At 42.7% G+C, this 25348-nt stretch overlaps 2 protein-coding genes and 1 non-coding gene across 3 annotated transcripts; all 3 read right to left on the bottom strand.

The window, feature by feature from the left end:
- Positions 1 to 5252: 5252 nt before the first annotated feature.
- LOC141716834 (uncharacterized) lies at positions 5253 to 6215 on the bottom strand. The gene is made up of 3 exons (XM_074519016.1): positions 5997 to 6215; positions 5535 to 5876; positions 5253 to 5441 (listed from the first exon to the last, which is right to left on the bottom strand). Exons 1-3 carry the CDS (start codon positions 6213 to 6215, stop codon positions 5253 to 5255), a joined length of 750 nt encoding a protein of 249 aa, XP_074375117.1.
- A 2337-nt stretch (positions 6216 to 8552) lies between these two features.
- On the bottom strand, positions 8553 to 9176 carry LOC141716827 (uncharacterized). Its single transcript, XM_074519007.1, has one exon. It carries the CDS (start codon positions 9174 to 9176, stop codon positions 8553 to 8555), a length of 624 nt encoding a protein of 207 aa, XP_074375108.1.
- A 5420-nt stretch (positions 9177 to 14596) lies between these two features.
- On the bottom strand, positions 14597 to 14703 carry LOC141680142 (small nucleolar RNA R71). The gene has a single exon (XR_012558272.1). It is a non-coding gene; the product is annotated as a small nucleolar RNA R71 (small nucleolar RNA).
- Positions 14704 to 25348: the final 10645 nt, after the last annotated feature.

Genomic DNA, 25348 nt, shown 5'->3' with positions numbered 1-25348 from the left:
TAGAGAATCAAGCCAAAAACATAGTTCTAGGTTGAGGGGTAGAGCCCTTTATATAGAGGTGAGTCTAGGGTTAGACTTCTGTTGGGAGACTTGGTGGACAAGTCTCCAACTTAGATGGTGATTAGGAGTCCTATTGAGGAAGGAGCTCCAGAACCTTCTGTGTAGGACTTTGAGTCCGTTGGACACATGTTTCTGCTCTTCCAGCCGTATTGGGCCTAGTCCGTGAACATCTTGTGTTCGTTGACCTTGACGACCTCGGCTAGTGGGTCTTGCTACATGGGTCGGTTTGAGCCTGCTATGAGTTCGGGCCAGACAGGTCTGTATTGGACTTTTTAGACAAGAAGCTCAAGTATAATTAATGCGACATTTAATGTGTCTTTAGGATGTATTTTCTATCCATATCATTTACCCCCCAACTTCCGTGAATACTGCTTGAGTTTTCGTGGAAGTTATAATGGTCTATTCGCGACTCGGGGTACTTTTGGCCCTTCTCGTGTATCGGCCCTTCATGGGTATCGGCCCTTCATGGGTATCGGCGCGTTATCGTAAAGTGTGGAGCGACCAACACATTTACAACGGCTTATTAGTGTGAGCATACACACTTAAGGCCCTCGTAGGGGCTATTTGAATGGTGTTCAACACTAAACAGTCCTAATCGGGACTATAAAGCGAGCGTTTATCACCCCTTAACCTTCGTCAAGGTTAATTATAGAGTGAAAGCTGCTAATTGGCCCTAATCGGGGCTAATCGACCCTAATCGGGGCTAATTTCTATGTACCAGTTTCTAATTAGGCTTAAAAGAGCCTAATTTTAAGCTACAATGCACTAATTGGCCTTAATTGAGGCTAATCTGCCCTAATCAGGGCTAATTAAGACTAATCAGTATGCATAAGACACTAATTATCCTTAATACACACTAATTATAAGAACGAATGGGTTAAACGACCCTAATCTGGGCTAATTTCATCATACAAATCACCAATTATCCCTAATTTGGGTTAATTACGCCTAATATACATTAATCAGCCCTAACCGGGGCTTAATTTCACTAATCGGCCCTAATCTGGGCTTAATCTTAAAATCCTGAAAAATTAAAAAAATTCAAAAATTTTCTGATTTTTTTCCATTTTTTTCAAAAAATTTCAAAATTTTGGGGGGGGGCATCAGGGTCGAGCAGAACCTCCTGGGGCAGGAGGCTCTGCTCGGCCTCAAGCCCCCAGATTAGGCTACTCGTCCACTTTGGAGGAGAACCTCCTGGTCGGCCACCTCCTGGTCGGCCAGTTCTTGGTTGGCCTGGAGGTGGTTGCCCAGGGGTTCCTGCCCCTCACTTTTTTTTAACTTCTCACTAGGAGTTCAAGGTTTCTACATACCTTTTTATGTCCTTGTTTCTCTTGGTTGTCCATGGAATTAATTTCATGGTTGCCTTTGAGTTCCTCAGGGTTTTACTATGGCTGTTTCAGCAAACGTTCCGTACTCATCGCGGTGGACGTTCTGTACTCGTTCTTGCTAAACACTCTGTGTTCTACTGAACTTTCCCTTATAGGAAGTCTTATACTTCATTAAACTAGTCCAAACTTCTCTTGTTGGATGTTATACACTTCAATCAATTGGTTCTCGTAAACGTTCTAGTCTTCACGAAACTAGGTTCTGCTGAGAGTTATCGTTTTTGAGAAATTTCCTAAGGACCTCTCAAGAGGGTATCCGGAATAACTTTTGAAGGCCTCATAGCTCTCCTACAGGAGTTTCTGATAGGCTGAACGGCCTCAATTTGTTGGCTGGTAGGCCAAGGCCACTACGGAGGCAAGTTGTGGCCATCATGGCTCTGCTATGGAGGCTCCTGGTAGGCCAAAAGGCCCCAACTTGTGGGTTGGTCGGCCGGGGCTTCCCCGCATGGAAGTCGTGGCCGTCATGGCTCTGATACGGAGGCTCCTGGTAGGCCAAAAGGCCCCAACTTGTGGGCTGGTTGGCTGGGGCTTCCCCGCATGGAAGTCGTGGCCGTTATGGCTCGGATACGGAGGCTCCTGGTAGGCCAAAAGGCCTCAATTTGTTGCCTGGTCGGCCGAAGCTTCCCCGCATGGAAGTTGTGGCCGTCATGGCTCTGATACTGAGGCTCCTGGTAGGCCAAAAAGCCTCAATTTATTGCCTGGTCGGCCGGAGCTTCCCCGCATGGAAGTTGTGGCCGTCATGGCTCTAATACGGAAGCTCCTGGTAGGCCAAAAGGCCTCAATTTGTTGCCTGGTCGGCCGGAGCTTCCCCGCATGGAAGTTGTGGCCGTCATGGCTCTGATACAGAGGCTTCTGGTAGGCCAAAAGGCCTCAATTTGTTGCTTGGTCGGCCGGAGCTTTCCCGCATGGAAGTTGTGGCCATCATGGCTCTGATACGGAGGCTCCTGATAGGCCAAAAGGCCTCAATTTATTTCCTGGTCGGCCGGAGCTTCCCCACATGGAAGTTATGGTCGGCATGGCTCTGATATGGAGGAGAACATTTTGTTCCCGTACTCGTGAGTTCAGTTGAAAAGCTAATATTGTCTTAATCTCCACTAAGTTTGCTAATCATGATGATTAATATAATCGTCCTTTAGTTAAGACTAATGACTTATATTTGGCTTCAGCCAGGCTTTTTTTGGAAGACTGATACGATAAGCGGTGTCCTGCATCGCTTTTCTCGTTTATTATGTCGTCTTTTATTGCCTTTTGATCGCTTTTTCTTACAATTTCCGGTGTTCTTTCAACGAGGTACCTGCTAGCGCGAACCAGGCTGACTTACGACCTGATGTAGCAGGTGACCTTTTTCCTATAAAAAAAGATGAGAAGTGCTCATTTTTATTCACACCTTCATTTCTCAACTTCTCAAATTCTCAAATTCTCTCAAGCTCTTAGCTCTCTTCAAGTTCTCAAGAATGTCAGGTGGACAAGGCCCTGTCAAGTCCTCTTTCTCCGAGAAGGAAGCTATGCATTAGAGGGCTACTCTACGCTCACTCCAAGGTATAGCTCTTGTCTCCCCCTTCTCAATTAATCGTTGTTCGAACAGTTTGAAGAGTATGTTGGATGAGAGAGCGGACGAGTACCCTAGTACTGTCCATTTCGATGCATACCATCACTGAAGTATGCTTCGTGAGAAGGACGTCGAGGTGATTAAGTCGACATACTCCTGGCCCGACTGCTTGAGGGTTCGTAGAGCTAAGCCAAGTAAGAGGGCATGTAACCTTTTCCACCAAAGGTTGTTTGTATTCAAGGGGGCCCTTAACTCCGGGCTAAGGTTCCCCCTGCACCCCTTCATTCCGAGGCTTCTAGCCGAACTTGAGATACATCCATGCCAGCTCTACCCTAACGGATGGTCTTTCATCATTCTATTCATAGTGAGATGTCATGACTTATGCATCCCTTTGAGTGTGATAATGTTCCGTAGTATCTTCATGATGAAGGCGTCTCCTATGACTCGGCCTAGTTGGGTAGTGATTCAACACCGAGCCCACGTTCCTCAAATGGTGAACACCAGTTCCCTCAATGTCTCAAACCACAATTGGAATAAGAAGTTTGCTGTCATTGAGTGGAAGGATAGAGACTAGGGGGGCATACTTTAGACGTGATTTTAGTAGCCCGGTTGATAGTTCCCACTTCATTCTCAACCTTTCTGATGCTGAGCTTCATGCCCGAGATCTTCTTATTGACGATAACGGGAGGACCCCTTATTGAGAGTTCATGACTGAAGTCAAGCTTGTCGAGGTTGGCCTTAGTTGCCTCTCTATAGAGGGTATTTATCCTTATTTTCCTTTACTTTATGCAAGTTTATTCTTACATCTGTTTCTCTTCTTCTTATTTTAGCTGCTAAGGCTCTTGACGCCAAAGCCAAGCCGAGCGATGCTGTTACGGGCAAGATGGCCAGAGATGCCATCAAGAAGGCCAATCATATTCCTAAGGTCCCTTCCTTCCTCGAGGCGTCAGGATCTGGCCTTAAGAGGACCAAAGATTTTGACGGGAGTGCTAGGACCCCTTTCGAGCCCGGATGGGGTATTTCTTCCAACTACTCCGTTCTCTGCAACCCGGCTCTTGCTCTTGAGTGGTCCAAAAACTGCATTACTCCTCCCGACCTCTTATCCGTCTCTTCTGGTGAGAAACTCATCGAGGCTGAGATATTGGGAGCTCATGCCCTCTATCAGGTATGTTTCTATTTGTGCAAACTTTTGCTTAAGTTTTCTTTTTCTTAGAACTTGGAAAATATTATAGGAATCACTCCTTGGGGGCTCGGCCCTTTATACTCAAACTCATATTTTCTTTGTCAGGTCAATGTTTATTTCGCGGCGTTCTCTACTCAAGCTATCAAAATGAGAAGCGACTACAATGCATTGCAGGCTTCCATGAAGCAGATGACTATCTCCTCGGGAGAGTGGGAGTCTAGGGCCCATGAGGTGGAGGGCAAGCTCGCCATCATGGAGAAGAAATATGCTAGCTCAGAGGAGAAGAGGAAGAAAGAATGGAAGGACCTCGAGGCTGCTTATCACAGATCCACTAGGTTCACCATAATGATGGATGAGCATGATGACGAGATGCGCCTGTTAACTTGGCAATAGGTTGGAATAGGGGAGTCAAAGACGCTCAAGGCGTAGGGCCGAATGTGGTTGATCCAAGCCTTCTATCTTGCCCCTGGGAGCTGCCTGTCATGGACCTATCTGAGCAACCTTCCAGATCGGTACCCTCGACTCCCCGCATGAGGCCCCAGTCAAGCTCCAGTCACTCAGGTTCCATCTCTAAAGGCAAGGCCCCTTCGGGTAGCCCCAAGTCCAGGGCATCCCTTCAAGGAAAGATGAGGGAGCCGATTCCAGGGAGTAGTGGTTCTTCTTCTGAGAAGGCTCAGATGGCGAGGGGGGACTCCTCTGATGTGTGGATGATGTGGCCTTGCATGGCATTGATTGCCGTATGTGGCTTTTATTTTCAGAACTTATTAATTTGAACCTTATTGGTCTGTAACCTATTGGTCCTTCGGGACTTTAACTTAAGATCCTTCGGGATCTTTTATCTATGCATTATATTTAATTTCATTTTATACTTGTCTTTTATTTTTGGCATTTGGTGTTTCGGGACTTGCATTCTTTAGATGCTCGTACTTAAATAAATTGGTAGACAGAATGATAGAAATAAACTTGCATAAATAGATAATATCTCGAAGAAATGGGTTCAACCCTTACATAAGATGGTTTCGTCGACCTTATTTATAAAACTAATACTAAGTACTAGGAACATATAGTGAATGTCCTAGACATAATAAACCTTCAGGTTCGAAGCATGCCAAGTGCGAGGCACTTCATCACCATTCAGGGTCTCTAACTTGTAGGATCCTCGTCCCAGTGTCTTCCTGACCTTATAAGGTCCTTCCCAGTTGGGGGCTAACTTTCCTCTCTCCCCTACTCCTGATGCCTCAATCTTCCTCAGAACCAAATCTCCCTGTTGAAAAAACCTTTCTTTAACCCGTCTATTGTAATAGAGGGAGGCTCTTCGTTGATGCTCTGCATTACGGGCGTTGGCTTCATCCCTGACCTCGTCAATGAGACCGAGAGCGAGCCTTAAGCCTTCTTCATTTGTCTCTAGCTCGTAAGCTTCGATCTTAGGGGATCCATGAGTGATTTTAATGGGCACCACTACCTCGGCTCCATAAGCCAGCATGAATGGGGTCGCTTCAGTTGTCACTTTGCAGGTGGTTCGACATGCCCATAGTATAGGCAGCAGCTCATCCACCCAAGTGTTTCTCGAGCGTTCAACCCTCTTCTTAAATCCATCAAGGATGATTTTGTTAGCAACTTCTGCTTGCCCGTTTGCCTGAGGATGTGCAACGAAGGTGAAGCGAAGTTCTATGCTGTTATCGTCGCAGTACTCTCTGAACTATGCATTATCAAATTATTTCCCATTATTCGTGACAAGGATGCGTGGGATTCTATATTGGCATATCACATTCTCCCAGAAGAATTGGGTAATTTTCTTGGTGTTTATCTTGGCTGGTGCCTTAGCCTCAATCCACTTTATAAAGTAGTCTATGGCTACCACAATGAACTTCCTCTGTCCCGATGCCATAGGAAATGGTCCAAGTATGTCCGTTCCCCACATTGCAAAAGGGATGGGTGTGCTGATTGACGTAAGCCTCTCTGGGGGCTGTCGTACTATCGGAGCATGCCTCTGGCATCTGTCGCATCTCTTCAGATAAGCCTTTGCATCGGCTAGCATAGTTGCCAGTAGAACCCCAACCGAGTTATCTTGTGAGCGAGGGCTCTACCCCCCAAGTGTTGCCCACAAATCCCTTCATGGGCTTCGTTAAGTGCCTCCTCTGCTTCAAGAGGTCTTAAGCACTTCAAGTACGGAATAACAAAGGACCTTTTGTAAAGAAGGCCTTCAATCAATGAGTATCTTAATGCTCTAACCGACAGCTTACGTGCCTCCTGGGCATCGTCGGGGAGCCACCCAGTTTCCAAGTGGGTCTTGATTGGGTCTATCCAATAGCTTGCCACACCAACCGGTGCTATCAGATTTATGACATGAATAGTAGGGGTCTTCAAGACCTGGAAGTAAATACTTCTTGGATAATTCTCGATTTCAGATGAGGCGAACTGAGACAAGGCATCCGTCGTAGTGTTCTCCTCTCTTGGAACATGTTATGCGTACCATTTATCGAACTGAGTCATTTCCCTTTACGACTCTTAGGTACTTGGCCATAGTATCATCCTTGGCCTCAAACTCCCCATTAACTTGAGCAACTACAAGTCTTGAGTCTCCGCAGACCTTCAGGTTTTTGGCCCTCACGACTCTAGCCAAGCCTAAGCCAGCTATCAATGCTTCATATTCTGCTTCGTTGTTCGTAGTCGGGAAGTCCAACTTCAAAACATATTCAATCATAAACCCATCAGGGCTTTGCAAGACTAGGCCTACACCACTAGATTTTTTTTTGGATGCTCCGTCAAAATGGAGAACCCAATACTCTTTTAAAGTTATTTCTTCATCCTTCTCCTTCTCTCCTCCTTCCGGGGTTACTATCTCTTGCCCCCGACTTCTTGGTCGTTAATGGTGCATTCGACCACGAAGTCTGCCAAGGCCTGAGCCTTGATGGCCATTCGAGGCTTGTATTTGATATCAAATTGTCCTAACTCAATCGCCCATTTGATGAGCCTTTCAATGGCCTTCGGGCTATGAAGAATGTTCCTCAAAGGTTGGTTCGTCAGGACTTCGATCTTGTGAGCCAGGAAGTATGGTCTCAACTTCCTTGAGGTTGTGATGAGAGCTAGTGCGAACTTTTCTGTGGTGGAGTAATTCAATTATGCTCCATGGAGCACCTTGATTACATAGTATACAGGCTTCTGGAGCTTTTACTCTTTCTTCACGAGGATTACACTCACGGCTTGTTCAGATACCGCGAGGTACAAATAAAGAGTGTCATCCGGACTTGGTTTAGCCAACAACGGGGCTTCAATCATGTACTTCTTCAGCTGTTCAAAGGCCTCTTGGCTCTCAGCTGTCCATTCAAAGTCCTTTACCTTCTTAAGGGTTTTGAAAAAGGGCAGGCATTTGTCTCCTGACTTGGAGATGAACCTCCCTAGAGCTGCGATTCTTCCCGTCAGCTTCTGAACGTCCTTGATGGAGCGTGGTGGCTCCATGTCTAGGATGACTTTGATCTTGTTGGGGTTGGATTCTATTCCCCTCTTAGAGACCATATGACCCAAAAAATTTCCAGACCCAACGCCAAAAGCACACTTGGCTGGGTTTAACATCATCTTGTGGTGCCTCAACACTTCAAATGCCTCTCTGAGGTGACTAATATGATCGACCTTGCTTAGGCTTTTGACTAACATGTCATCAATATAGACCTCCATGGTATTCCCAATTAGATGGGTAAATATCTTGTTTGCCAGTCTTTGGTAAGTAGCTCCTGCATTTTTAAGTCCAAAAGCCATAACAAGATAACAGAATACACCAGAGTCAGTTATGAAAGATACCTTAGAGGTGTCATCCTTATGCATTCTAATCTGATTGTAACCACTGAAGCCATCCATGAAGCTTAGCATCTCATGTCCAGCAGTGGCATCGATCAGGGTATCAATCCTTGGTAGGGGTAACAGTCCTTGGGACAAGCATCATTCAAGTCAGTGAAGTCAATGCACATTCTCCACTTTCCATTGTCCTTCTTAACCATTACAGGGTTGGCCAACCATTCAGGGAATTGCACTTCCTCAATAAATCCAGCTTCTAAAAGTTTCTCGACCTCCTGCTTAATGGCTTCCAGCTTATCAGGGGCATAAGTTCTCTTCTTTTGCTTTACAGCCTTCCGAGTTGGATCAACGTTCAACCTATGAGTTATAAGGTTTGGGTCAATCCCAGGCATATCAGCTGCTGTCCAAGCAAATATATCATTGTTTTCTTGGAGGAAAGTTGTCATTCGGCCCTTCAAGGGCTTGTCCAGAGATGCCCCAATGTACGTGACCTTCCCCGGGTCTAAGGGGTCTAAAGGAATTGGGACCAAGTCCGTGGCTGACTTCCCTCGCAGTTCGTCATTTTCTCGGACATCCATGTCTTCTATGGGGAGGACCTGCCCCATGTTCCATCGGGCCTAAGTGCTGCAACATAGCAACTGTGGGCCATCTTCTGATCTCCCCTTGCTTCTCCAACACCATTTTTAGTTGGGAACTTCAGTACCATGTGGTAGGTTGAGAGCACAACCTTAAAAGCATGAATCCCTGTTCTACCCATGATAGCATTGTAAGTAGAGGCTGTCTTGACAACCAGAAAGTTCAACATCTGCGTGGCCTCCCTGGGCTCTTCCCCGATAGTTACGGGAAGTTGTATTGCTCCTTCGATTTTGCATTCCACATGATTAAACCCGTAGATGGGTGCGTCATATGGAGTTAGCTCAGAATCATTGTAGCCCATCCTTATGAATGTGTCATGGAACAGAATGTCCACAGAAGCTCCATTGTCCACTAGGACCCTCACAACATGACAATTTCCAATTATCGGAGTGATAACCAGAGGATCATCCTGAGGAAATTTCAAACCTTCAAGGTCTAGGTCACCAAATTCAAGCGTCATCTCTGACTTAGAACGCTTAGAAGATTCTCCAACTATGCTCATTACTTCTCTTGCATAAGCTTTTCGGGAGTTCCTTGTAGTACCAGCTGCTGTAGGTCCTCCTGAGATCATATTGATTACTGGCCCTCAGGGCTATGGGTTGCGATCTCTGTCGTTACCTATTCGATCGTCATCTCTTCGATCATTATCTCCCTTTTGGCCTCCGGCCTCTTCACCCTTGGTGAAACGTCTGAACTTTCCCGTTCGGATCAGATACTCAATCTCGTCCTTGAGTTACCTACAATCGTCAGTGTCATGACCAACATCTTTGTGAAATCTGCAGTATCGACTCTTGTCTCTTTTTTCGGGATCTCCCCTTAGTGGCTTCGGTCATTTGAAGTCTTTGTCCTTTTTAATTTCCATAAGGATTTGGCTCCTTGGAGCATTCAACCTTGCATATTTAGCGAACCTTGGTTGCTGATTCTTCTTAGAAGAGGAGGAGTCAGAGTTTTTACCAATTCATGGATACTTTTCCTTGGCATCGTACTCCTGATCCGTCTTCCGCTTCTTGTTCCCAGTAGGTTCATTATTCACAACTATCGTCTTCATACTCTCTTCCACCTTAATATATTTCCCGGCACTATCCTGGAGCTGCAGCATGCTTTCGGGAGGGCGCTTAGCTAAAGACATCTTAAAGAACTCGTCTCTAGTCCCTTGCTACAGGGCTATCATAGCTACCTTATCATCAAGATTAGAGACCTTCAAAGCCTCCTTCGTAAATCGATTCAGATACTCTCTTAGGGACTCCTTTTCTCCTTGGACTATACCCATGAGAGATGTTGAGCTCTTCTCGTGCACTCTGCCACTTATGAACTGCTAAATGAAAGCTTGACTCAATTCCTTAAAGGATCCAATAGAGTTTGGGGGAAGATGGCTATACCACCTTTGAGCCATGCCCAATAGGGTTTGAGGGAAGGCCCGACACTTAATAGCGTTATTCATGGGCTGTAATAACAGGGCGTTAGAGAATGCCCTAACATGATTAGCGGGGTCGCCAATAGCATCGTATGCTCTGATGGTGGGCATATTAAACTTCCTTGAGATGCGAGCATTCATTATCTCATTAGTGAATGGTGGGTTTAGATCATCAGGATCTCCTAGGGGCAAAGATCATTTGGATCAGGCCTTGGGACAACTGCCCTTCTTGGTATTGTACCATCCAGGTCTATGATTGGAGGAGGATTTCTCTGCCTTGGAGCGAGTGGGGGTCTTGGGACCAAATGTGTCTCCAGGTCTCGCTTCAGCCTTTGGATCTCTTCTTCATGAGCCCTGATCCTCTCTTGAATATCTTGGGGATTCATCCCTTGAGTGCTCCTGGAGTGTTGTTCAGTGTCAGCCATCGGCTCCTTGCAAGCACGCCTCCTTCTTGGAGCAACATCGCCATCCGATGACTCTGAGTCTCTCTCAGTATAAGACCCAGAGAATTCTTGATCCTCCGGAATAGGAGCCAAGCCACGTATGTATTGGGGCGTCCGCCCTTGTGCTTCACTCCTACCAAAGTGTCCACTCCCTCCAACTTCGGGGTATAGAGGCATCCCGTAAGGGGGGTTAGTAGTCACAATTATCGAGTAATCATACCCAAGGGGTTGAGAGTTCATAGGTACATGCAGCTGCTGAAGTTGGGGATTCACCTCATCAGGAGCCGGGGGATTCATCCCTTGTGGTTGAGCCTCAGTTGCCCCCACTAGGGTTCCTCCTTGGGTGGAGGCATAAGTTGAGTGCGGTGGTATGTCCACCACTGATGCGATTGTTCACGATGGGACAGGAGTGTCTGTCCCACTAGTGTTTCTGCTCCGTGTGTTCACCATGGTTGTTGTAAGATTCCCACAGACGATGCCAAATGTTTTTTTTTGCTAAATGACGATGCCAAATGTTGTGGAATAAAAACCTGAGTACTTTAGTATTTAATGCTAGGGTTAGTGATCTTCGAGCTTTAATGGCCGCTCTTGCGTTCGGGACTATCGGTCCTTGCAAGATGCCTATGTATCTCTGTGTTGGAGAGAATCAAGCCAAAAATGTAGTTCTAGGTTGAGGGGTAGAGCCCTTTATATAGAGGTGAGTCTAGGGTTAGACTTCTGTTAGGAGACTTGGCGGACAAGTCTCCAACTTAGATGGTGATTAGGAGTCCTATTGAGGAAGGAGCTCCGGAACCTTCTGTGTAGGAATTTGAGTCCGTTTAGGACACATGTCTCTGCTCTTCCAGCCGTATTGGGCCTAGTCTGTGAACAACTTGTGTTCGTGGACCTTGACGACCTCGGCTCGTGGGATTGCTACATGGGCCGTCTTGAGCCTGCTATGAGTTCGGGCCAGACAGGTCTGTATTGGACTTTTTAGACAAGAAGCACAAGTGTAATTAATGCGATATTTAATGTGTCTTAAGGATATATTTTCTATCCATATCAATAATCATTAAAAAACCCGGGAAAATAATACATATAGAATTATAAGTCATATAGAAATAAAAGAAGAATATATCGGCTAAATTACTAAATTTTTACTAGACCACATCTTATTCTATTATTTTTATTTTAAATCTATAATTATTATGTATTTATATAAAATATATTAAAATTATAATATAATTGAATAAATAAAAATTACTTTTTCTAGAATTCTGCATAGACGGTTACCAAGTACCTCCTTCGTTGGATTGCAATAAAGAAGAACGTAAGAGATTGTTAGATATATTTGATAATATCATGTGTAATATGATTTGTGTTTAGTTTTCAGATCTTACCTTACAGGACAAATCAATACTTAACTGGAAATCAGCACTTATACTGAAGACAGAACTTAAGATATCAGAACTTAAGTTATCAGAACTTAAGGTTCAGAAGATATTTATCAGGAGATAATATCAGGACTTAAGATGACTTTCAGATAAGGCAGGCGGCTGATTGAAAGGAAAGAAGATCGAGACTAAGACAGAAAGAATTGTGCATGAAGAAGGATATCTATGAAGAATAGAATACTTGGAAGAAAAGATAACTAGTTGATATATTTTAGGAAGCAGAATTATATTCCATATCAATTAGAAGATTATCTTGTAACTGTGTAGTATATAAACACAGGCATAGAGTTTACACTATAAGTGTTACGATTATCGAAGTTATTATTCTTTGTAACTCTAGCAGCTCTCGTGATAATTTGTTCATCACTGAGAGAGGACAGTTCCATATTGTAACAGAGTTTATTGTGTTGAATAAACTCTGTTTTTTGTTACTTGAGTTCTTATATTCGATTTGATTGTGCTAAACACTGTATTCAACCCCCTTCTACAGTGTGTGTGTGTGACCTCACAAGTGGTATCAGAGCCTTCTGTTAACACACAAACAGTTTAAGATCCAAAATCAATCATGTCTGAAGAAGAAACTCCAACCAAGCTGATAAGTGGCATTTTATACCACTTAGAACATCTTAAAATGGCTTAAATTGGTGCCTTGAAATCAAGTATTTTGTGTATTTGATGCATTTTTCTAGTGTTTATGCATTTTAGGGTATTAGTTGCATTTCAGAGGAGTAATCATCAAGAATAAGCCTTGGCATGTATTCACCATTGAGAGAGGAAAGAAAGGGGCAGATTACGGCGAAGAAACGGAGCAAACTCAGGATTTTTCCAGTAGGGTCCTGAGCGCCTGCTCAGCAATGCTGAGCGGCCGCGCAGGAAGCTGAGCGCCCGCTCAGCTATGTTGAGCGGTCGCGCAGGGTCGGGAAATTAAATAGTTGTTTTTAGACTTCTACTTCTGTTTGGCTTCCACTTCTATGTAATCTGAGTTTTATGGGACTATTATATAAGTAGATTTGGAGACATTTTCACGAGAGAGGATCGTGGTATTAATCAAGGAGCGAAGGAGATAAGGAAGAAGACCATTTTAGCACACAGCAACGAAGAGGAAGCATATTTTCTTGTGATTCTTATTTTGTTGTAACGTTGGATGCTAGTTTTCTTACTTTGAACCTATTTACTCTTGTGACGTACTCTGGTTTAATATAATTAGTTTAGTTATTATTTTCTTGTGTTGTTTATCATGATTTCATATGAACCCATGATGACGATAAGTGCTATTATGGGCTAATCGTGATCATGGGGTCGCAACGAATTTACTATGGAATTCTTTAGTTAATTGTTTAATACTTTAGTATGTGATGATTGTATGATATCTAGTATTGGTTGTGCGTATTCGTCTTATGTGCGTCGCGAACATATAAGATAGGGTGTTAATCTCTTGTGAAGCGACGTTGGATCTTGAGATTTAGAACTTGCCATGCTAGCATAGGTTCATGTATGATGTGCATGATTAATGGGTAACTCTAACAGTTTTATTCGCCCTGTGTAATCAAAAGGAATAACTTGTGCTTAAATCGTTGTGTTGTCAATTTTTGTAGACATATAGGAACTTAACATAATTGATGGCTATTCAACTTCTATCTTAGTTGTGGATGTTTGGTATAATGGTATTAGTACAATGAAAGTTGGCTTTTATCAGTTTCGTATTATTCGATTAATATCATCACCGTCACATGCTAAAGGTAATAAAAATAACTATTGAAGGAAGTAGTAATGAAGTTGTGATCTCATGAGTGTTTTAATATTGATAATTGAAGTGTTAATTAAGTGATAAATTAAGTAATTAATTGTAGTTAATATTTAGTCAACAATTCTAAGTGTTAGTGTCTTAACATTGAGAAGTAATCATACATTGGTGCGTGAGTTTAATTAGACAATAATTAGTCTGAGTCTCTGTGGGAACGAACTAGAAAGTATTCTATATTACTTGCGAACGCTATACTTGCGTGAATAATTAGCGCGTGTTTTCGCCCTAACAAGTTTTTGGCGTCGCTGCCGGAAACTCGGCGTATTTGTTTAGTTTATGTACTTACCATCATTGGTCAATAGGACTCAGTGATTAGGACGTAGTTGTTACTTATTATTTCCGGTTATGTTTCAGGTACTTTAGCGAGCGTTTATGCAAACTCGTTCTCGTACTCGCAAGAGGACTTTAGATACAGCTGGGGAGACAGACGAAGTTCTTGATATTCCGGAGAAGATAGATTTTGAAGATTCGGATTCAGGAACTGAGCGGAAAGAACCAGTAATCATGGGTGATCGTATTGTTCAGGCTGATCCAGCTCTTATGGACTTTTCTCGGCCAAAAATTGATGACATTCAATCAAGTATTCTTCATCCGGCTATTCAAGCTAACACCTTTGAAATCAAGTCGGGCACTATTCAGATGGTGCAGAATTCTGTTTCTTTTGGAGGGGCTGCGACTGAAGACCCCAACATGCACATAAGGAATTTTGTCGAGATCTGCAGCACTTTCAAGTATAATGGCATGACTGATGAGGCTATCAAGCTGAGACTTTTCCCATTCTCACTGAGGGACAAAGCTAAGAACTGGTTACATTCTGAACCAGCTGGGTCCATCACTACTTGGCAAGATCTTGCGCAAAAGTTTCTGGTGAAGTTTTATCCGATGGCAAAGACTGCTGCTATGAGGAGTGCTCTTACTCAGTTTACGCAACAACCTACAGAATCTATGTGCGAAGCTTGGGAACGCTACAAGGAAATGTTGAGGAAGTGTCCACATCATGAAATGCCCGATTGGATGGTGATCACTGGTTTCTATAATGGTTTGGGGGCCCAATCTCGGCCCATGCTCGATGCAGCAGCTGGAGGCGCCTTATGGGCTAAAAGCTATACAGAGGCTTATAATCTTATCGAGACTATGGCTGCAAATGAGCATCAAAACCCAACTCAGAGGATGATGCCTGGGAAGGTAGCAGGTATTCTGGAAGTCGATGCAGCCACCGCTATTGCAGCGCAGCTCCTAGCGCTGTCAATGAAGGTTGATTCTCTGACTACATATGGAGTTAATCAAATAGTTATGGTTTGTGAGCTTTGTGCAGGTTCTCATGCTACAGATCAGTGTTCTCTTGTCAACAAATCTGTTCAGTATGTGAATAATTATCAGCGACAACAGCAGCCTGTACCAACTACTTATCATCCTAATAACAGAAATCATCCAAATTTCAGCTGGGGTAATAATCAGAATGCTATTCAGCCACCATATCAGCAAGGTGTGAGTAAACAGTTTAATCTACCTGGTTTCCAGCAAACACAGCAGTATGCTCAAAGGCAATCATATCCTCAACAGGAAAGTGCAGCTGCACCTACTAGTGCTGATTTTGAGGAACTTAATCTGTTATGCAGAAGTCAGGCGGTTTCCATCAAGACCTTGGAAAACCAAATAGGTCAAATAGCCAATGCAGTGCTCAATCGTCAACCTGGCACTCTTCCCAGTGACACGGAAGTACTAGGCAGGAAGGAAGCTAAAGAGCAGGTCAAGGCTATTACCTTAAGGTCTGGGAAAGTTGCTGATGCTGAAAAGGCAAAAGAAGGAGAAGCTGAAGTTAGAGATGAAGAAGCTAAGCAAAAGGAGAAAGCGGTGGAACCAAGGAAGACTACTGTTGAACACACTCTGCCTGAGGGTAATACAGGGGAGAAACAGCTCTATCCTCCACCACCTTTTCCTAAGAGATTGCAGCAACAAAAGCTGGATAGACAGTTAGGTAAGTTTCTGGAGGTGTTCAAGAAACTTCACATCAATATACCTTTCGCTGAGGCTCTAGAGCAAATTCCTAGTTATGCGAAGTTTATGAAGAGTATTCTTTCAAGGAAGGTGAAACTGGATGACCTTGAGACCGTTGCTCTCACGGAAGAATGCAGCGCTGTTCTGCAGCAAAAGTTACCTCCAAAGCTGAAAGATCCAGGTAGCTTCACCATTCCTTGCACCAATGGCAAGTTGACTTTTGACAAGTGCCTTTGTGATTTAGGAGCAAGCATCAATCTGATGCCGTTGTCGATCTTTAAAAAGTTGGATTTGCCTGATCCAAAACCCACATACATGTCTCTACAATTGGCTGATCGTTCTATTACTTACCCAAGGGGCATAGTGGAGGATGTTCTAGTCAAGGTGGATAAGCTCTTCTTTCCTGCAGATTTTGTTATCCTGGATTTTGAGGAAGATAAGAAGATTCCCATAATCTTGGGAAGACCTTTCTTAGCTACTGGTCGTACCTTAATAGATGTGCAGAAAGGTGAACTTACGATGCGGGTACAAGATCAGGATGTGACCTTCAACGTGTTCAAGGCAATGAAATTCCCTACAGAAGATGAGGAGTGCTTAAAAGTGGATATGATTGATTCTGCGGTTTTTTCGGAACTCGATCGCATGCTAATGTCTGATGCATTGGAAAAGGCCTTAGTGGGGGATTTTGACAGTGATGATGAGGATGGCAACGAGCAATTATAATATCTGAACGCTTCTCTCTGGAAGTGAAAGCTAGACATGCCGTTTGAATCTCTTGGTGCTTCTGACCTCAAGAATGCTGAAGGAAAGCTCAAACCATCAATAGAGGAAGCACCTACCTTGGAGCTCAAGCCATTACCTGAACACTTGAGGTATGCTCTTTTAGGTGATGCATCTACTTTACCTGTTATTATTGCATCTGACCTTTCAGGTAGTGAGGAAGACAAGCTCTTAAGGATTTTGAGAGAATTTAAATCGGCTATTGGATGGACCATAGCAGACATCAAGGGGATCAGCCCTTCATATTGTATACATAAAATTCTGCTAGAGGAAGGTAGTAAACCGACTGTTGAACAGCAGCGCAGACTTAATCCTATCATGAAGGAGGTGGTGAAGAAAGAAATTCTGAAATGGCTAGATGCAGGCATCATTTATCCTATTTCTGACAGTTCTTGGGTGAGCCCCTTACAATGTGTACCTAAGAAAGGAGGTATCACTGTGGTAGCAAATGAGAAGAATGAGCTCATCCCCACTCGAACAGTTACAGGATGGAGAATATGCATGGATTATCGAAAGTTGAACAAAGCCACGAGGAAGGATCACTTCCCTCTTCCATTCATTGATCAGATGCTTGACAAGTTGGCTGGTCATGAGTATTATTTTCTTCTGGATGGCTATTCAGGGTATAATCAGATTTGTATTGCACAGAGGATCAGGAAAAAACTACCTTAACTTGTCCATTTGGCACGTTTGCTTTTCGCAGAATTTCGTTTGGGTTATGTGGCGCCCCGACCACTTTTCAGAGATGTATGATGGCTATATTCTCTGACATGATTGGAAATAATGTCGAGGTGTTCATGGACGACTTCTCCGTCTTTGGACATTCGTATGATGAATGTTTGAATAATCTTCGCGCCGTACTCAAAAGGTGCGTGGAAACTAATTTGGTGCTCAATTGGGAGAAATGTCATTTTATGGTGCGTGAAGGCATTATTCTTGGGCATAAGGTCTCTAGCAAGGGTCTGGAGGTGGACAAGGCCAAGGTGGGAGTCATTGAAAATCTTCCACCACCTATTTCTGTGAAAGGAATCCGTAGTTTTCTTGGTCATGCGGGTTTTTATCGGCGATTCATCAAGGACTTTTCGAAGATATCTAAGCCGTTGTGCAATTTGCTTGAGAAAGATGTGCCTTTCAAATTTGATGATGAATGTTTGGCGGCATTCGAGACTCTCAAGAAGAGTTTGATCACTGCACCAGTTATTACAGCACCAGATTGGACAGAGCCATTTGAGATGATGTGTGATGCGAGTGATTATGCGTTAGGTGCAGTTCTGGGGCAGCGCAAGAATAATATCTTTCATGTGGTCTACTATGCGAGTAAGACCTTAAATAGGGCCCAAATGAACTACACCACTACGGAGAAGGAGCTCTTGGCTATAGTCTTTGGTTTCGATAAATTTCAATCTTATCTACTGGGGACTAAAGTAACAGTATTCACTGATCATGCGGCCATTCGCTATTTGGTTTCCAAGAAGGATTCGAAGCGAGACTCATTCGTTTGGTGCTCTTACTTCAGGAATTTGAGTTAGAAATCAAGGATCGAAAAGGTACTGAGAATCAAGTAGCTGACCATCTCTCTAGGTTGGAGAATCCTGAGTCTACTTCACAAGATAGGACATTAATCAATGAATCTTTTCCGGATGAGCAGTTATTCGCAGTTCACGAGGAAGAGCCATGGTTTGCAGATATTGTAAACTATCTTGTCAGCAATGTAATGCCTCCTAATTTGACCTCAGCTCAAAAGAAGAAGTTTCTGCATGAGGTGAAGTGATATATGTGGGATGAACCATATTTGTTTAGACAGTGAGCTGACCAGATCATCAGGAGATGCATCCCGTTCTGTGAGACGAAGGGGATATTACGAGACTGCCACTCCACAGTTTATGGTGGACACTATGGTGGTGAGAAGACGGCAGCTCGTATTCTGCAAGCAGGTTTTTTCTGGCCTACTTTGTTTAAGGATGCTCATCAGTTTGTTTTAAGATGTGATCATTGCCAAAGAGTGGGAAATTTGACGAGAAAGGATGAGATGCCGTTAAATGTGATGCTTGAAGTCGAGGTCTTTGATGTTTGGGGAATCGATTTCATGGGGCCTTTTGTCTCGTCCTGCAATAATCAGTACATCTTGCTGGCAGTCGATTATGTCTCAAAATGGGTAGAAGTCAAAGCTTTACCGACAAATGATGCAAAGGCAGTGCTGAATTTTCTTCATAAGCAGATTTTCACAAGGTTTGGAACACCTCGGGTAATCATAAGTGATGAAGGGTCGCATTTCTGTAACTGTAAGTTCACTTCTATGATACAGCGTTATAATGTGAATCATCGAGTTGCTACTGCCTATCATCCGCAAACAAATGGTCAAGCGAAAGTGTCTAACAGAGAGATCAAGCGCATTCTAGAGAAGGTTGTTTGTCCGTCAAGGAAGGATTGGTCTTTAAAGCTCGATTAAGCTGTTTGGGCTTACAGAACAGCATACAAAACTCCACTTGGTATGTCCCCATTTCAGTTGGTGTACGGTAAGGGATGTCATTTACCTGCGGAGCTTGAACATAAGGCCTACTGGGCGTTGAAAAAGTTGAACCTGGATTTAGATGCAGCTGGTAAGAAAAGAATGCTTCAGCTTAATGAACTTGATGAATTCCGACTTCAAGCGTACGAGAATAACAAAATGTACAAGAAAAAGGTGAAGAGGTGGCACGATAGGAAGCTACATCCTAAGTTATTCATGCCGGGGCAACAAGTTTTTTATTCAACTCTCGTCTCCGACTTTTTCCTGGGAAGTTGAAATCGAGGTGGTCTGGACCTTTTATTGTCAAAACTGTGTTTCCACATAGAGCGATGGAAATTTTTGAGAATGATCCGGACCAAGCATTCAAGGTTAATGGTCAGCGTTTGAAGCACTACTACGGGGACATGGCAAACCGAGAAGTGGTTAGTGCCATTTTATTGACTACTTGAGAAAGGTACGCAACGTCAAGCTAATGACGAAAAAGAAGCGTTGCGTGGGAGGCAACCCATGATTTGTTGTTACAGGAACCCTTAAAAGTTAATAACCTATCCAAAAACACAAAAAAATCAGAAAATCGGGACTGAAATTTTTTTTTCCAGTGACCCCCTGAGCGCCCGCTCATCTCTGCTGAGCGACCGTTCAGCCATCGGCTGCCAGAATTTTTTTTACAGTTCATAAAAATACAAAAAAATTCAGAAAATTAAAAAAACCCAACACAGCCCATAAACCCACGAATTCTTTTCCTATTACTCCATGATTTTTATCCCTCAACCCCACTCCTAATCTAATTTAACCTAATCCACACCCTATATATATATACACCTATCCTACATATCTCCCACAAACTTTCTACACTTAAACTCTCTCCCAGACACAAAAACTCAGTTCTTAAACACTTTTATTCAAGATTCAATGGCACCCAAAAGAGCACGAACTATTGATAGCAGCAGCACAGTCCCTACTGTTGATTCATCGAGGGGTACTGCTGCAAGGCCTCGGTTGAATGACAGAGCTGCGGAGGAGGAGTACACTAGGCTTTTGGGGAAGCCGATTCTGAAGGAGAGAGGGTTTTTACCATTGGGGAGGGATGGTGAGTTGCTACCCATGATTGCAGAGAAGGGGTGGATAGCTTTTTGTGAGTCGCCCGAAGCAGTACCGATGAGCGTGGTTCGTAAGTTCTATGCGAACGCGAAGGCTGAAAAGAATGGGTTTTCTGTGGTCCGAGGGCTGACGGTTGATTATCACCCAGCGGCGATTCGCCGTGTGATTGGGCAGCGAGAGAGGAAGCCCGAGGAGGAGAACTGGAATGAGAAGACTGCTGAGGATTTTGACTTGGATTTGATTTGTGCTACTCTCTGTAGGTCGGGCACAGTTTGGACCTTCAAGACCGGCACTAATGAGTATCGTCACTTTCCGTCCATCGCTATGAACAGGTATGCCCGTGCATAGAATGCATTTATTTGTGCTAATATTTTGCCTTCTTCGCATGCACACGAGGTCACAGTTGAGAGAGCACAGTTGTTGTGGGGAATTCTTAATGAGGAGTACTATGTGGACCTTGGTGAGTTTATCTACCAAGGAATTCTGAAGTTTTTGAGGGGGGCTAAGCATATGAACATCCCTTATGTATCCACGGTTACGAAGCTTTACCGAGCAGTGGGAGTGAACTGGCCGGCTCATGAGCAGTTGCAGTTGCCGGCCGCTCCGATTGATTCTGGGACTCTGAATGGGATGCAGGAGTGGACCGATGGTGAGCCCGAGGAGCATGGGCTGGGTTATCGTCTTCCAGGAGGACGTCCAGCAAGAGGTGCTACTATGGCTAGGCCTAGGCGTGATGAGGCTGGTTCTTCGAGAGCTCAGGAGGGTGCTGGGATGCTGATACCCAGTATAGGAGGCTTTCACGGCGGATGGATGCCATGTACGAGACGCAGAGCAGGTTTGCGCAGGAGCTCACCCTTGCGTTAGGGACTTCTTTTCGGGGCCTTGGAGCTGATATCCAGTGGCCAGTTTTTGGTGAGGACTCGGCATACCCACCGCCTGATACTCCACCCACTGAGGGTGATGATGATGATGACTCCGAGTAGGTATACCCTGTGTTCCTTTCTACTACCTTCACTGGGGACAGTGAAGATTTTAAGTTTGGGGGTGGTAGTTAAGGAATATTTTGTGTGTGTCATATAGCTGCATATTCATGATAGTTTAATTCATATAGTTGCATAATTTTTGCCATATATTTTTTTTTTATTTTATAGCTTTATTTGTTTATCATGTCATGTAGCTCATGCATATACCATGATCCCTTTTGCAATGATTTATCGACTGAATTGTGATATTGATGTGAGTGTAGTGATAGCATTAAAGTGATATTGAGTCGTGTAGGTTAATATGCATGCTAGAAGCACTTGTAGTTTCACTAAGTCTTAGAGAATGCTTAAGGACTAGATTGGTGTTATGATCTGATTATTTTCGAGGTTAATCTATTTATTATGCTTAGAATTTGATAATAGGTTCTTAGTGATAAAGGCATGAAAAAGAAAAAAAAATGGAGTAAAAATGGAATTTGTTGCTAGTTGTGGCTAGGCGTCAAATGGCTAGTAGTCGGCTCGCATGTTATGCGAGTAGTCTAGGGTTGAGCAAGATATAGCGAAACGCACTTGCTCAGAAATTTAAAAAAAAAAAGAAAAAAGAAGAAGAAAAGAAAAAAAAATTGTGGTGTTTATGCATAATTGATCACGAGTGGGCTCTTTGGTATTCGAGTTATTAAGTTCTTAGGGGACTTTGTGCCTAGTGACCTAAGGCTTTTAGAGTCTTGGATCCGCTAACCTAACGCTCGATACATGGATACCATTGTATAAGTCTTTTGTGGACCTCACTCATTGCACGATCAAATAAGCATTGTTGTCTTGAATAAAAAGCATGATTCCGTAATAAGCTCCAGAATTCTTGTAGTTTTATATGTCACTTTGTGCCTAGAATTTTTATTCTTTGTATAATCATGTGATTGCCTTGATGATAGTTGAGTCATAATAACTGGTCTAGTTCCGAAGCATATCTGTTAAGCATCTGCACACACCACGTTTCTGGTTGTATGTTCGTTTGCATGAGTTTATTGATCTTTAGTCGCCTAACTGCATTTGTTGAGATGTTGCAATTTGGTTGGTTTGTTCGTAGTAAGGGGGATCGCTGCATTTTCATATAGATTGCATTCATGTATGTTTTTATTTGTTTTTGAGTCTGTGACGCTTGAGGACAAACATCGATTTAAGTTTGGGGGTGTGATAAGTGGCATTTTATACCACTTAGAACATCTTAAAATGGCTTAAATTGGTGCCTTGAAATCAAGTATTTTGTGTATTTGATGCATTTTTCTAGTGTTTATGCATTTCAGGGTATTAGTTGCATTTCGGAGGAGTAATCATCAAGAATAAGCCTTGGCATGTGTTCACCATTGAGAGAGGAAAGAAAGGGGCAGATTACAGCGAAGAAACGGAGCAAACTCAGGATTTTTCCAGTAGGGTCCTGAGCGCCCGCTCAGCAATGCTGAGCGGCCGCGCAGGAAGCTGAGCACCCGCTCAGCTATGCTGAGCGGCCGCGCAGGGTCGGGAAATTAAATAGTTGTTTTTAGACTTCTACTTCTGTTTAGCTTCCACTTCTATGTAATCTGAGTTTTATGGGACTATTATATAAGTAGATTTGGAGACGTTTTCACGAGAGAGGATCGTGGTATTAAGCAAGGAGCGAAGGAGATAAGGAAGAAGACCGTTTTAGCACACAGCAACGAAGAGGAAGCATATTTTCTTGTGATTCTTGTTTCGTTGTAACGTTGGGTGCTAGTTTTCTTACTTTGAACCTATTTACTCTTGTGACGTACTCTGGTTTAATATAATTAGTTTAGTTATTATTTTCTTGTGTTGTTTATCATAATTTCATATGAACCCATGATGACGATAAGTGCTATTATGGGCTAATCGTGATCATGGGGTCGCAACGGATTTACTATGGAATTCTTTAGTTAATTGTTTAATACTTTAGTGTGTGATGATTGTATGATATCTAGTACTGGTTGTGCGTATTCGTCTTATGTGCGTCGCGAACATATAAGATAGGGTGTTAATCTCTTGTGAAGTGATGGTAGATCTTGAGATTTAGAACTTGCCATGCTAGCATAGGTTCATGTATGATGTGCATGATTAGTGGGTAACTCTAACAGTTTTATTCGCCCTGTGTAATCAAAAGGAATAACTTGTGCTTAAATCGTTGTGTTGTCAATTTCTGTAGACATATAGGAACTCAACATAATTGATGACTATTCAACTTCTATCTTAGTTGTGGATGTTTGGTAGAATGGTATTAGTACAATGAAAGTTGGCTTTTATCAATTTCGTGTTATTCGATTAATATCATCATTGTCACATGCTAAAGGTAATAACAATAACTATTGAAGGAAGTAGTAATGAAGTTGTGATCTCATGAGTGTTTTAATATTGATAATTGAAGTGTTAATTAAGTGATAAATTAAGTAATTAATTGTAGTTAATATTTAGTCAACAATTCTAAGTGTTAGTGTCTTAACATTGAGAAGCAATCATACATTGGTGCGTGAGTTTAATTAGACAATAATTAGTCTGAGTCTCTGTGGGAACGAACTAGAAAGTATTCTATATTACTTGCGAACGCGTATACTTGCGTGAATAATTAGCGCGTGTTTTCGCCCTAACACAAGCCCACCAAAACTAAAGAACCTCCAAAAACTGTAACTCATAGTCGATATGAGACTATAAGAGTTCCCATGTTGAAACCTTCTGGGTATTCCATATGGAAAGTGAAGATGGCTATGTTTCTAGAAGCTACAGATCCAGAATATCTCGACAGGATTTATGAAGGACCACATATGCCAACCAAACTCTTTGTCGAAGTTGCAGGTCAGTCAACAAAGTCTATACCAAAGGAGAAAAGTGATTACACTGCTAAATATATCTCATCGATTGTAAAGGATGCAAAGGTAAGACACTTGCTGTATATTGCCATTGATAATGTCATGTCAAACAGGGTAATAAACTGCAAGACTGCAAAAGAGATATGGGATGCATTGGAAACAAGGTGTCAGGGAACTGACTCAATCAAGAAGAACAGGAAGATAATACTCACTCAAGAGTATGAGCACTTTGACTCAAAGCCTGATGAGTCATTGACTGATTTATATGACAGATTTGTCAAACTCTTGAATGATTTGTCACTAGTTGACAAAGAGTATGATATTGAAGATTCAAATCTTAAGTTCCTGTTAGCTCTTCCTGAAAGATGGGATTTGAAGGCCACAATAATAAGAGACAACTATAATCTTGATAAAACAACTCTTGATGAAATTTATGGGATGCTCAAGACTCATGAACTTGAGATGGAACAAAGAAGCAAGAGGAATGGAAGAAAGTGAAGAACAGTTGCCTTTGTGACTGAGGAGGAAAGTCCCAAAGTAGCTGCCTCAAGAAAAGGCAAGGAAAAATCTCTCATCACAAAGTCTGATACTGAGTCATCAAGTTCTGATAGTAATGATGACTCAGAAACTGAAAGTATACCTGAGATGGACCATGATGAGGAGATGATGAAGTTGTGTGCTCTTATGGTGAAAGGCATCACAAAGATTACGTATAGAAAATTCAGGAGAGGAAATAAGTTTTCCAGGAAAGGTGCAAGTTCTGAAAGGAAAGGTTTCAGAAAATCTAAAGGCAAAGGAGGAAAGTCTGACAGAGGAGATTATTCAAACGTTAAATGCTACAACTGTGGTGAGAAAGGCCACATATCTCCAGATTGCAGAAAAGGGAAAAGTGACAAAGGAAAGGCTCTTGTCACAAAGAAGAAAAGCTGGTCAGATGCTTCAGATTCTGAGGATGAGGAAAACTATGCCTTGATGGCAAATGCTGATAGCAGTTCTGATACTGCTGACTTAAAGGTACCTTAAACTACTTATGCCTTTCATACTGATGATATTACTGAGTTGAGAAGATATCTTAAAACCATGTTCATTAGTTATAAAGATCAAACTTTAACATGTGAAAGATTAACTTCTGAAAATCTTGCTTATAAAAAGAGGAATGGTTATTTAGAAAATGAGTTAGTCATGTTCCATCAAACTCAGAAAGATAGAGATGATGCCTTTTATGTTAGGGATAAAGTGTTAAAAATGAATGAATCTCTAAAAACTGAGTTAGAAAAGGAAATAGAGATTATCAGGACTTGGACTAACTCTGGTAAAGTAACTCAGGATATTCTTAATAGTGGAAACTGGAAAGAGGGCTTAGGTTATGGAGATAATAAGAACAGTAGGGGAACTGTAGAAACTGAGCCTATAGTTGTTAAACAAA

This window comes from Apium graveolens, chromosome 1 (genome assembly GCF_009905375.1).
Source record: "Apium graveolens cultivar Ventura chromosome 1, ASM990537v1, whole genome shotgun sequence".
NCBI lineage: Eukaryota > Viridiplantae > Streptophyta > Magnoliopsida > Apiales > Apiaceae > Apium > Apium graveolens.
This window is presented reverse-complemented; position numbering and strand designations above follow the sequence as displayed.

Excerpts from the sequence above, each read along its gene's own strand:
- LOC141716827 (XM_074519007.1), bottom strand. The coding sequence starts at position 9,176 with ATGATCTCAGGAGGACCTACAGCAGCTGGTACTACAAGGAACTCCCGA.
- LOC141716834 (XM_074519016.1), bottom strand. The coding sequence starts at position 6,215 with ATGCTAGCCGATGCAAAGGCTTATCTGAAGAGATGCGACAGATGCCAG. Across the intron at positions 5,877-5,996 it reads TAAAGTGGATTGAGGCTAAG|TTCAGAGAGTACTGCGACGA; the intron begins GCACCAGCCAAG and ends GATAATGCATAG. Across the intron at positions 5,442-5,534 it reads CTCTCGGTCTCATTGACGAG|GGAGATTTGGTTCTGAGGAA; the intron begins GTCAGGGATGAA and ends TTTTTTCAACAG.